At 42.9% G+C, this 14,046-nt stretch overlaps 1 protein-coding gene across 1 annotated transcript in view; it reads left to right on the top strand.

Moving 5' to 3' along the window:
• The window catches only part of LOC142501945 (alpha-2-macroglobulin-like protein 1), a 56,126-nt gene that overhangs the window by 13,900 nt on the left and 28,180 nt on the right, over window positions 1–14,046 (top strand). Inside the window, exons 8-16 of the mRNA XM_075612571.1 lie at window positions 294–414; window positions 986–1,100; window positions 1,702–1,820; window positions 7,751–7,918; window positions 10,438–10,668; window positions 10,831–10,894; window positions 11,636–11,781; window positions 12,190–12,339; window positions 13,225–13,371. Coding sequence (XP_075468686.1) covers window positions 294–414; window positions 986–1,100; window positions 1,702–1,820; window positions 7,751–7,918; window positions 10,438–10,668; window positions 10,831–10,894; window positions 11,636–11,781; window positions 12,190–12,339; window positions 13,225–13,371 — 1,261 coding nt within the window. The remainder of the gene's footprint in view (window positions 1–293; window positions 415–985; window positions 1,101–1,701; window positions 1,821–7,750; window positions 7,919–10,437; window positions 10,669–10,830; window positions 10,895–11,635; window positions 11,782–12,189; window positions 12,340–13,224; window positions 13,372–14,046) is intronic.

Below are 14,046 nucleotides of genomic sequence, written 5' to 3'. Positions count from 1 at the left end.
CTTAATACCATAGTAATTCCAAAGGGGGCTACGCAAGCATTAGATTTTGGGGTAGGATTTTCTAACACCTCATTCTCCTTCTCTCTCCCTCCCTCTCCATCCATCTTCTGCACTCTCTCTGCTATTTCCCACTCTGCCTCCTTCGCCATCTCTCTCCCCCCCTCTCCATCCTTATCTCTCCCCCCCTTTCTCCTTCCCTCTTCCTCCCTCCCTCTCTCTCCCTCTATAACTGTGTCCCCCTTCCCTCCCTCCCCCCTCAAATCTCCATCCATCCCTCTCTCTTATTTTCTTAGATATACCTTTGGGAAACCTGTTCAGGGTGAGGTCTATGCCAGACTGTGCCGCAGAGTGGTGAAGTATTACTGGTACTCCGTGGGGCGTCCTGAGGATCTGTGTGGAGACTACAGAGGCCGAGTATGTATCGCTGTGCCAGCTCAGAGCAGCACTGAGCAGCTCAGAATATCACGCAGCACAGAGCAGCACAGAGCAGCACTGATCAGCACTGAGCAGCACTGAGCAGCACTGAGCAGCTCAGAATATCACGCAGCCCGCTCCCCCATCATAGACACCACTATCCCAGCATCATTGTTGTAAAACCTAATGCCTGATTATTATTTACATGCATAGGGATTTTCTGTCCTGCAGAGCTTACAGTCTAATTGGTACGCACCTGATTGTCTGTAATGTTACAATAACCAGCTTGCCTCTTTAGTGTTACATTTGCCTGATTCATAGTAAGCCGATGTATGGCATCTTTTGAAATAAGTAACAATTTGTTCTATTTCTATTCCATTTAATGATGAATAAATGAGCCAGCGGTGTAATTTGTCTCTAGAAAAGCCACATAGTACCAGCTCCGGCATTAATAGAGCTTCTCAAATACATTATACTGAGTAGGACAACCTGACGACAAGTGTTCTACATTATATTATATATCCGTCGTATCAATTTCCTCCTCTGACTCCTTTTCTTACTCCTCATCCAGACGGACAAGACAGGCTGCCTGGTACTGGAGATACCCACTGCCTTATACGAGCTGCGGTCTTACAACTACCAGATGAGCATTGAGGTTAAGACATCTCTTGTAGAGGATATGACAGGTAAGAGTGAGGAGCGTCAGAGCCCCCCCTCCTGCCTCTTCTATCTGCGTCTAATACCTGTGGGTCATGGTTTGCCCTTTATTGAGACCCAAGTACATTCCCTGCACCTTCTCCTGAGCTAGACACTGACACATGAAAATAGATAGGTGCTCCATATACATGAATATTTGCCATTTCTATACATTTCTCAGATGGTTGCTGATTCCCCTGGTGCATGTGAGTATTAGGCTCGCAATAAAGCACTCTTCTGTGCTCCTGGTGGTTGATCTCAGTCTTGTTAGCGATTTATGACTTATCCCACTTTTGAGTAGTGTGGCCTCATGCTAATTCTATTCCCATTTCCACTTCTCATCATCCCTGTGTTGTAGAAATATGTAGCATACTGTATCTGTACTTTTCATGACCTGGTTTCTGGACTGCTCTTTAGGTGACCTCCAGAAAGAGAACCCTTTGGCTTCTTGCTTGTTTCTTGCTGGCAATGTCCTCTCCAAAGATACTTATCATTCAGAATCCTAAAACCCACTCAGTCTTTCCATTCCATGTCTCCTGTAACCATATTCACACTGACCACTCACACTTAGTGTCTGCTATTCCTGTGCAGGGGTACAAATCAATGCTACAAGCAGCTGCCGCATATCAGCTATGATAGCCAAGGTGACATTTGATGAAGCAGAATTCTCGGATTTTCATTACAAGCCTGGTCTCAAGTACAAAGGGGTGGTGAGTACTGTATGAACCAAAGGCCGTGATTACAGACTAAGGGCCTCATGCAGTAAGCCCCGATACAAAATTTTCGGCAAGAATTGTGAAAAGGCTTTTTTTGGGCGATTTGCCCTCGCAGTATTCAGTAAGGGCCGAATCCTTCCGATCCCTGCCGAAGCACTGCGAAAGCAAAGCTGCCGATGAGCCTGTGCCGATACAGCCTGGCTCCCGATAAGGCCTTTTCTGCCGATAGATGTTTGCAGCTGAGAGAGACAAGCCGCTCTCTCAGCGCAAACATCGGCAACAAATAAAGTATTTAAAAACAACTTTTACTGATAGTGGACATGTGCAGGGGGTCTTCGGAGCTGAAGCGCGTTGGTTTCAGCTCCGGGGACCCCGTGCTTCCCGACATACAGGCCCCTTTATGAGGTGCCGGTATCCCTCTGCGTTTTAAGGTCCCGATCACGTGACCGCGACCTGTAAACAAAGCAGAGGGATACCGGCATCCCAAAAGGGGCCTGTATCTCGGGGAGCACGGGGTCCCCGGAGCTGAAACCAATGCGGTTCTGCTCCGGAGACCCTCTGCATATCTACACTATCAGTAAAAAACACACATCAATAAAGACTCGTTCCTTACCTTGGCGGCTATGTGCTACGGTAATGAAGTAGCATGAATGTATTTTTAATAATACTGTACAGTGAGCAGGGGGTTCCCTGAGCTGAACCGCATTGCTTTGTGGAGCAGGGACCCCCTGCTTCCCGAGTTACAGGCCCCGGTATGTGTCATCGGGTGGCAGTGTCGCCGCCATGTTTATAGCGTTCCCGCAACAAATATGGCGTCCACACTGTAACCGATGGCCCAAACCGGGGCCTGTAACTCGGGAAGCAGGGGGTCTCTGAGCCACAAATAAATGCGCTTCAGCTCAGGGGGCCTCCTGCTCCCGCACAATATTATTAAAATACATTAATGCTGCTTCATTACCACAGCGGATAGCCGCTAAGGCAATGAAGGGGTTAACGCATAGTAGCATGTTTATTGGGGACAAATGCCCCCAATAAACATAGCAGCAATGCACAACATACAATACAGTAATGGGCAACAGTACTATTATCCACAAAAGGATAATAGTGCAGTTGTCCATTTACAATACATACACACCAATAAAGACATTAAATACATGTAGCACTCACCCATGTACGGCTGCCACGATGAAGGCCATCCTCATCTTCATCCTGCCCATGCCCCATCCGCTTCTGCAAAACAGACACAATAATTAAAACATTCTATGTAATGTCCCCTAACCCCTTAATCACCATAACGGTTATTAACCGCTACAGTCATTAAGGGGTTAACCCACCATCACCCACATACCCTCTGCCACTAACCCCCCCAACCCTGAGGCCCAACCACCCTCACCCACTATCCACAGGGGAGTACTACCAAATACCCTTGGGGCCTATACCCCCTCCCCCAGCACATACAGTACAATAATGAGCCAAATAATTATTATCCACATAGGTATAATACATTATTTGGCCATTATTAAACACATTCAATACGGTAATAAAGTGATTTAAATTGTACTAACCTCATCAATAAGAAGTCTCCATCGCCAGCATAATCCTTGGGGTCCGTTGCCAAAATAATAAATAGCCAAAACATTTGAATACCAGTAACATAACACTGAACCCCTTAATCACCTTATCGGGTACTAACCTGAAAGGTAATTAAGGGGTGAAGCCATCCTGCAATGCCAACAACACTTATGCATAACATCCTCAATGATTTAAAAACCAATTGCCTAACCAAATCACATTTAATCATTCAATCTGAAGGCTCACATGCCTCTTAAAACATTGCATTTACAGTGTATACATGTAGCATAACATGTAAACTACATGTACACGCTGCAAATCAATGTTAACAATACAATAATCCCACTCAAATCGCCATACATCACAAGAAGTATATTATTTAATCCAATAAACTCACCATCAATGAATTAACACACATCAATTACATCCCTAAACAATTAAAATACCATCCATACCAATTACACAATGAACTAAAGCTATCGTAACAGAGAACCACTTCAAAACATAGAAAAAAGTACACCAACAATAACAATATACTAAAGCAAGGCTTTCCATAACCTACTGTACGGCCTAGAAGCCCAAAACTTACATCTCTCTAATAATAAAATACATTTACCACACATCTATGCATAGCCACAATGATTAACAATACAGAATATCAAGCTTTAACAACAGTATCATTTATTACCCTGTATATATATATGTAGACATACATACATACATACATACAGTGGCAACAAATGATATGCATTTTAAAAAATGAACACATGAAAAAGCAACAAAAAACACAGTTACATTCAATACATTTCTTTCTTAAACTTACAATTACTTGCCCCCACCGACTCCCGTTGATCAGCTTACTCACGAGCCAATCCACGACACCATCCACGACACCATCCACGACACCATCCACGACACCATCCACGAAACAATCCAGGAACAGGAAACCATGAAATAAAAAAACGTTAAAAATGAAACATTAAAATAATACAACATGACAATCAAGGGTTGTTCTAGTTTTAATCCATGTGAATCTGTATTAAAATACCTTGTTCCGGGGTCTTCTTGGCGTCCGGTGCCACGCCCAGGTCTTCAATCTTCAGGAGGAGGTCCTTCCTCCTCGGCGTCTGTCTTCAAAATGAGACGCCATAGGCTTTTAAAGGCCTATGACGTCACATTTGTCGTCATATGGTTCCCACGGCCCTGATTGGGCCGTGAAAACCATGTGTTTTGGCCGATGTAAAAAAAATTGATGACGTCACTTAAAGGCAATGACAGCACAGCCAATCAGAATGGCTTTGCTGCTATTGCCTTTAAGAAAACGTCATGAAAAGACACATGGCCGGACTCACATGGTACGGCAGCCAATCAGAGTAGGGATGGAGTTCCCACGCTCTGATTGGCTGCCGTACCATGTGAGTCCGGCCATGTGTCTTTTCATGACGTTTTCTTAAAGGCAATTGCAGCAAAGCCATTCTGATTGGCTGTGCTGTCATTGCCTTTAAGTGACGTCATCAATTTTTTTTACATCGGCCAAAACACATGGTTTTCACTGCCCAATCAGGGCCGTGGGAACCATATGACGACAAATGTGACGTCATAGGCCTTTAAAAGCCTATGGCGTCTCATTTTGAAGACAGACGCCGAGGAGGAAGGACCTCCTCCTGAAGATTGAAGACCTGGGCGTGGCACCGGACGCCAAGAAGACCCCGGAACAAGGTATTTTAATACAGATTCACATGGATTAAAACTAGAACAACCCTTGATTGTCATGTTGTATTATTTTAATGTTTAATTTTTAATGTTTTTTTATTTCATGGTTTCCTGTTCCTGGATTGTTTCGTGGATGGTGTCGTGGATGGTGTCGTGGATTGGTTCGTGAGTAAGCTGATCAACGGGAGTCGGTGGGGGCAAGTAATGGTAAGTTTAAGAAAGAAATGTATTGAATGTAACTGTGTTTTTTGTTGCTTTTTCATGTGTTCATTTTTTAAAATGCATATCATTTGTTGCCACTGTATGTATGTATGTATGTATGTCTACATATATATATACAGGGTAATAAATGATACTGTTGTTAAAGCTTGATATTCTGTATTGTTAATCATTGTGGCTATGCATAGATGTGTGGTAAATGTATTTTATTATTAGAGAGATGTAAGTTTTGGGCTTCTAGGCCGTACAGTAGGTTATGGAAAGCCTTGCTTTAGTATATTGTAATTGTTGGTGTACTTTTTTCTATGTTTTGAAGTGGTTCTCTGTTACGATAGCTTTAGTTCATTGTGTAATTGGTATGGATGGTATTTTAATTGTTTAGGGATGTAATTGATGTGTGTTAATTCATTGATGGTGAGTTAATTGGATTAAATAATATACTTCTTGTGATGTATGGCGATTTGAGTGGGATTATTGTATTGTTAACATTGATTTGCAGCGTGTACATGTAGTTTACATGTTATGCTACATGTATACACTGTAAATGCAATGTTTTAAGAGGCATGTGAGCCTTCATATTGAATGATTAAATGTGATTTGGTTAGGCAATTGGTTTTTAAATCATTGAGGATGTTATGCATAAGTGTTGTTGGCATTGCAGGATGGCTTCACCCCTTAATTACCTTTCAGGTTAGTACCCGATAAGGTGATTAAGGGGTTCAGTGTTATGTTACTGGTATTCAAATGTTTTGGCTAGTTATTATTTTGGCAACGGACACCAAGGATTATGCTGGCGATGGAGACTTCTTATTGATGAGGTTAGTACAATTTAAATCACTTTATTACCGTATTGAAGGTGTTTAATAATGGCCAAATAATGTATTATACCTATGTGGATAATATTTATTTGGCTCATTATTGTACTGTATGTGCTGGGGGAGGGGGTATAGGCCCCAAGGGTATTTGGTAGTACTCCCCTGTGGATAGTGGGTGAGGGTGGTTGGGCCTCAGGGTTGGGGGGGTTAGTGGGAGAGGGTATGTGGGTGATGGTGGGTTAACCACTTAATGACTGTAGCGGTTAATAACCGTTATGGTGATTAAGGGGTTAGGGGACATTACATAGAATGTTTTAATTATTGTGTCTGTTTTGCAGAAGCGGATGGGGCATGGGCAGGATGAAGATGAGGATGGCCTTCATCGTGGCAGCCGTACATGGGTGAGTGCTACATGTATTTAATGTCTTTATTGGTGTGTATGTATTGTAAATGGACAACTGCACTATTATCCTTTTGTGGATAATAGTCATTGTGCACATTACTATACAGTATGTTAGGGGGGTATAGGTGTTGTTGGGTTTATATATATATATATATATATATATATATATATATATATATATATATTTATATATATATATATATATATATATATATATATATATATTTCTTTAATTATTTATTTATTTAGTTATTGTGGGGCTGGGGTGTGTATTTTTTTAATATTGTGGCTAGTGGGGGTGGGTGAAAGGGGTATTAGCCCCAACGGTGGTAGTTTAGGGCTTGCGGGTGGGTAGCGGGAGGCCTTAACCCCTTCAGGACCGTAGCGGTATTAACTGCTACGGTCGTGAAGGGGTTAAGTGCCCCCGCAACCCCCCCGCAAGTCCTAAACTCACACCCAGGGCCAAATACCCCCCTCACCCATCCCCGCTACCCACAATAACGCTGGCACGGTGGGTTAACCCCTTCATTGCCTTAGCGGTTAGCCGCTAAGGTAATGAAGTGGCTTTTAAATGCCTTTTTCCTGCCTCGGATGCATGCCGGGGGGCTCCGGTGCGGGTATCAGCTCCGGAGACCCCCGGCATCAATCACAGGCAGGAAAAAGGGCTGATTTTTTCTAAGTGTCGCCCTTGCCGATGCTTCTCCTTCAGCAAGTTGCCAACTTTAGTTGGCGGGCTGGATTGGCCATAAAATCTCCAATCTGGCCTGCCGATCAGCACCGAAAAGCTGATCGGGGCTTACTGAATTCAGGCGGGTTAAAAAAGTCCCGATAAGTTACTTATCGGCAGCCGGGTGGCGAAAAAATTTTTTTCGGAAGAAAAGTTGCCGATAATTCCCACTTATCGGGGCTTACTGAATCTGGAAGGGAAAAAATGCCGATAAACGCCTTATCGGGGCTTACTGCATGAGGCCCTAAGACCCACATCCGCAGAAGGGAGCAAAGCTTTAGTACGCCTTTACTCCCATTCAAGTGAATGCACCCTTTGTGGATCTGGGTTTAAGTTGACAAATCCTACTCTGGTTAGAAATAGTTTTACACAGTCATAAAACATTTTTAAACTTCATAAAATGTTCAAATGGCTACATTTGATACATTTGTTTATTTGTCATGAGTGTGATTCTCTTATTTCCTACAACAAACAGGTAAAGTTGGTGAGCGCTGATGGATCCCCCATGAAATCAAAAAGAGTGTACCTCACGGAGGAGTACAACAGGGTGACCACTGAGCGGGTATATGAAACGGATGAGAATGGGAAGGCATCCTTTACCTTGGATACCAAGATTTGGAATGGAAAAATGGTCATTCTGACTGTGAGTGGTGTCTGAACGTTCTGAAGGTCCCCCTACACATGCAGAGCTACACAATGAGAGAAGAGCAGGCAAATGGTTATTACTAGTATAGTAAGATAGTAGTATCCACCTTGGAGAGGGATGGACAGACATAGTCACACATGTTCAGTTGAGGGACCATAGATCCTCTGGGGCCTATGCTATAAGCCTTCATAAAAAATTCGCCGGGCCATATAATCGCCAGTTTTTGTGAGTGTTGCTATCACGGTATCAGAAAGACTCGCGAAATTCCCAAAACGGGCGAGTAGCCGGCGGCGTGATGATCGCCCCTCTGAAAAGGCCTTATCTGGTGATTTCTTTCTGCTGCAGAGAGAGCTGATCAGAGAGAGCCGCCTCTCCCTGTGCATATCTCGCCCGAAATTAATGTTTTTTAATAAAAAATGTAATACTAGTGTAGATGAGCAGGGGGTCTCGTGAGCAGAACTGTGTTGATTTGAGGTCCGGGGACTCCCTGCTTCCAGAGATACAGGACCCATTATGGGGTGCCGACATTAATTAATTATTTCTTTTGTTGGCTACTGGTTTTAATTGATGTGTTGGCTAGTGGTTTTATTAATTAATTGATTTGTTGGCTAGTGGTTTAAATTAATGAATTGATTTGTTGGCTAGTGGTTTAAATTAATTAATTGATTTGTTGGCTAGTGGTTTTATTAATTAATTGATTTGTTGGCTAGCGGTTTAAATTAATTAATTGATTTGTTGGTTAATGCCTTTATGTATTGAATTGCTTGTTTCGCTAGTGGTTTTATTTCTTAAATAGTTTGCTTGGCTAGGTGTTTATTGAATTGTATTATTATGTTTTGGAATAACAGATTTGTTATTATTGTGCTGTTTTGGAGATAGATAGATGTTATTGATGTGGCTTACTATTAGACTTTTTAGTTCTTTTATTGTTGGGGTATTTAGGTGCTTGTGTATATACTTTATTATTGTGTATTTTGGCCTTCATGCTTTTTGATTAGGGTGACCATTGGCTACTATAGTGGCTTATCATGCCCATATTATATGGGTATGATGTACCACTATGCCAATCCATGGGTGCAGGTTGGGTTTAGTGGTCGTGGGGTGGGTGGTTAGACCTCCTGGGTGGGTTAATATTATTAACGGCTAAGGTGATTAAGGGGTTAGGGGCCATTAGATTGTATTTTTTCATGTTTTCTTGCTGGCATCGAAGGACATGGACCTTGACATGGACCTGTATGCTGACGAGGACAGCCTTCATGATGGCAGGGGTAAGTAGAAAGTTTTATTTACTTTATTTATGCTGGCTGGCTAATGTTTGATTTTATAATGGGCCAATGCACTATTATCCATATCTGGATAATAGTTATTTTGCCCATTACTGTACTGTATGTGTTGGGGGAAAGGGGGGTAAGGGGAGTGTATTTATTTTTTAAAACAAAATTGCCAAGGATTGGTGCCACAGGCCAGCGGGGACCACCCGAGGACCCACAGACACCGCGGGGACCACCTGAGGACCCCCCGGGCCACTGGAATCAATCATGTGGGGGTAGAGGAGGTTTGTATTAGTGTTTATTGTGGGTAGCGGAGGTGGGTGAAGGGGGTATTTGGCCCTTGGCGGGTAGCCGGAGGGGTTAACCCCTTCATTGCCTTAGCGGTTAGCCGCTAATGCAATGAAGTTGCCTGTAAATGCATTTTTATTGCATGGGATTTATACCGGGGGTCTCCGGTGCTGATATTAATGGATATCAGCTCCGGAGACTCCCGGCATCGATCCGATGCAGAAAAAAAAGAATTTTTTTCTAAGTCCTGTCTCGCCGCCTCTCAGCAGCTTTTCACCAGCCTCACGCCAACTTTTCATGGCGTGAGGATTGTGGGAGAAACTCGCCATACTAGAGCCGTGATTAGCCTCGATAAGCTAATTACGACTACTAGAATTGCTCGAATTTCAGAACCTGCCGATAAGTGGCTTATCGCCGCTCACTCGTGATTTTTTATCGGAAGGCTCAAAAATGTGGCGATTTATTCTTTTATCGCCCACTTATTGAGGCTTACTGAATAGCAGCAGGCATTTTGGCTGATAAGTGGCTTATGAACGCTTATAGCACGGGCCCCTTTGTGTCTAGGTCACAATGTTAGTAACATATTAAAAAAGGAAAGAATAGAACTTTGTGGAAGCGGAGACAGAATAGAAAAGTCATGTATCTATTCCAATTATGTATCACTATGTTACCTAGAGTAGAGTTGAAAAGGGTATATGCATTGGTTCCAACTTGTTTGGCAAGGGACAGCTACAGTGTCACAGTGTGTCTAAGGTACCTTCTGTCTCTGTGTCACTGTCTCATCTTGAGGTGGGTGAAAGACTTGTTAGCCGGTTTAATTTGGTATCTTCTGTGTGTGTTACTGAAAACCTGAAATGGCACATGGTTAAATTCACTTATATGGGTGACTTGTGCTTCTCTCTTGGATAAATTGGATTCCTCCTAAACTCCCACTTTTGGTTGTACCTCTGTTTTCAGGCCTCCTATCAGAAGGAGAATATGGAATTTATCTACGGTGAACTGAACCCCTACTTCCCGGATGCACACCGAAGTCTGCAACCATTTAACTCCATTACCAACAGCTTCCTAAAGATACAGCCAAATGACCAGCCCCTATCTTGTGACCAGGAGTACCAGCTAGAGATCGATTACATAATACGAGGAAGCGAGCTAATTGATGGAAGAGACTATCTAGAATTTCACTATGTGGTACAGTATAATTAATTCTGTATAGAAAACTGTACTGGGTAAACAGCTGGTTCATAAAGAATGGTTTGTATTTAAGTCATATACTCTGCTTGCATTCATCACCTCTGCTGGAAGGATGTTCCATGCATAAACTCTCCTATCATGGGATATCTTGTTTTTAAGGTCATGTCAAGAGGCAACATTGTGCGGAATGGACAGCTGGGTATTAATATCAGCAGGAACTCAGGTACGATATACCGACAATATGCAGAAGACACTGATCGTACATGCTGTATAGAGATAAGGCAAGAGATATGAAACTAGAGCAAAAGTCAAAGGAACTCATACAGAGACATGAGGAGAATAGCGATTAGGAGGAGTGACAGCTAGGTGAATATATAAAAAAAAGAGATAAATTGTTAGATATATTTTTCTGACATTTCTCCACCCACTTTATATCAGACGAAAAAACCTCTCTGCGGGGAAAGAGAATCAGCGGGCACTGCGAGCAAAGAAGTATAGAGGCTGGACTGTGCTAAACAAAACTGCCTTTATTAATCCATGAGCAAAAAATAGAATAAAAGAGGGGAATAAGTCCCCTGTGCGCTCTAACGCGTTTCTCCCCTATGGGGCTTTGTCAAAGAGTGCTATCTACTTAACACACATACCTTAAGTAGAGACCCGAACCGGACGTGACATCACGCCTTCCTCTGTGTGTGACATCACGCACAGGGGTCAAGTCATGCTGACTTTGTGATATACACTTACCAACTAACTCCCTGCTGTCCGGAGCTGTATGCATTAAGTACATGCACTTCATATTTCTGGATTTATACTCTGCAGCATACGTCAGTTTGATTGGGGGGGCTCATCCTCCCTAATCGTTTGTTCCACTTTATATCAGACTCACAGATGAGCCCTGTGCTTCTCTATGGTCTAAGTCGGGTCTTGTTATTATAATAACTGCTTGGAGTCTCTCTCTGGACAGTGATGATGGACACCCTGAAGCTCCCTCTCCTGGTCACTGCTGACATCGCCCCCATGGCACATGTTCTGGTGTACACGATACTGAGTAGTGGGCGAATATCAGCGGATACAGAGCAGTTCCCTGTCAACAAGTGCTTCAATAACAATGTGAGAGAAGGAGGTGTCTCTCTGTCTGTCTCTCACACTGACTGTCACCTCTCCCTTTTTAGGTCACCATCCTTTACTCACTCCCTCCCACTCTTTCTCTAACTCTCTCTCTTTATAAATGTGTGTTTGTCTCTATTACTTCCTATTGCCCTCTGTTTATAAACTCTCCCTTTTGATTGAAGTGCTATTAAAATGTAGTGTTATTGTCTATGATTTCAGCAAGGCCTGACTCCATTCAGTAAGAAGGTATATCCCTATGCAGCCCATGTTAAAAGGTTTAGGATGTATGTATTATCTAAGAACAGAAATGGGAAACTTCTGTTAAGACACGCCCAATTTTAAAGTAAATATAAAAGCAGTGGTTCTCTGTACCCTATTGTGCCAGTAAATTTCCCTCTGTAATTCCAGGTGACTTTGGACTTTTCGAAGCGTGAGGGTCTTCCAGGATCGAAAGTCTCTCTTGATGTCCGTGCATCACCGGGGTCTCTCTGTGCTCTCAGAGCTGTAGATGAGAGTGTTTACTTCATGAGACCCGAAGCTGAGCTCTCCAGTGACACTGTGAGTCTGACACTTCAGGGACATCCTGTCACCTCTAGTCCTACTGTAGTCCCTTATGTATGTGTGTCACCCTGTGTATATAGAGACAGAGCCTACTTTTGGTGGATTTGACAGACTTGATTGACCATACTGTAAGTTCTTAGTGTCTGTGTCAATTTGTCAGACTGTGCTATGAGGGACTGAGATACCGTAGTGGCCCATAGGTTTTTTGTTCTGTCTCCATGTCATCCTACAGGTAGAGGACAACCTCAATGGGTTACAGGTTCCTCTAGGGCTGGATAGCTCAGTGGATACATAAGAACTAGGCATTTAAGAGAAGAGGTGTGTAATACAGATACTGGCACCTGTAGGACTAAATGTTCCCATCAATGGGATTCAATAGTTATTACTTCTAGAAAGGAGGGCAGGTAAGAAAACAACAGCTGCTAGACTAAGGTCATGAATTGGATGACTCCAGGATACAGAGCCTGGCACCTCTGGGACTGACAGGCCAAGGGAGCGTGTGCAGAAATATAGAGACCATCATCTCTAGTAATAGGCAGGGGATGTGAAGATTTTAGGAATAGATCATTCATGAGATAGAAATAAGGATTTACACCTGGCACCACTGAAGGACATGTGGTTAAGTTAGCTTGAGCAGCGTTTTAAAGCACAGAGTCTCTTATTAGAATGTACAGGATAAGGATATAATGTAAATTGTCTGGGATTGATGGCTAAGCTAATAGGTGCAAAAATATACAGCCAGGTACCTCCAAGAATGGAAAGGTTTAAGGCCCAAAGACATACAGCCTGTCTCCTCTATGCCTGGAAGGATCATGATTGGACACCCAGGTCCCTCTAGGACTGACCTACCTCCCACCCCCTCCTCAACACCTTGTATTCCAGCTGTACAGTTTGATTACATGGAGGAATCAGTACGGTTATCCATATGAAGTTCAGGAGGTAGAGCCTCGCTGCTGGAGTCCATACATCGGTCACCAGTTCCGGAACTGGGTGCCTCCCAGCTCCCCTGATGTCTTCACACTCATCAAGGTGCGTCCGGAATCAGAATAATATAGTCTATAGTATAGATCCAGAGAGAGATCTGATCAGAATAACACAGGCAAGATATTAATCAGGAAGAGATCTGATTGTTCCGAATAAAGCAGGAAGAGTATTGATCACTGAAGCTATCTGATTAACATTTCATTGAGTTTGTGAACATTGTTCTTTCCCTTTGTGAGACGTAATAGTGAAATGTAGCATGGGTATCTCAGCCTGTCTAAACATAGCAGAAAGTTGAACTCGATGGACGTGTCTTTTTTATCAACTGTTCTTTTTCAACTACTATTTACCTCTGTAATCAACACCCAATTAGAAAAAACTATTCAATGTACAGAAGAAGAATACAAAAGAATGTCGATGCACAGCAAAAGTGAGAAAAAGCTGCACATGAAGCTCCGAGAATATCAATGATAAAGCACATACATAAACGCGTCAGAGGACTTACCTGCACCTACACATGTTTTCTCATGTAGCTCAATAAATTGTTTTTATTCTCGGAGCTTCACATCCAGATTTTTATCACTTTTAATGTGCATCACCATTCTTTTGGGATTCTTCGCCTGTCATCGGTTGCCGGCAGGAAGCACGCATATCAGGAACTATTTACCAGGACTTCAATTCTGAGAGTGTTACCTGTACACACTTGTATTCTAGCACTGAGCC

This window comes from Ascaphus truei, chromosome 8 (assembly GCF_040206685.1).
Source record: "Ascaphus truei isolate aAscTru1 chromosome 8, aAscTru1.hap1, whole genome shotgun sequence".
Taxonomy (NCBI): domain Eukaryota; kingdom Metazoa; phylum Chordata; class Amphibia; order Anura; family Ascaphidae; genus Ascaphus; species Ascaphus truei.
Note: the sequence above shows the minus strand (reverse complement) of the source record. Positions and strands in the feature narration are given on the sequence as shown.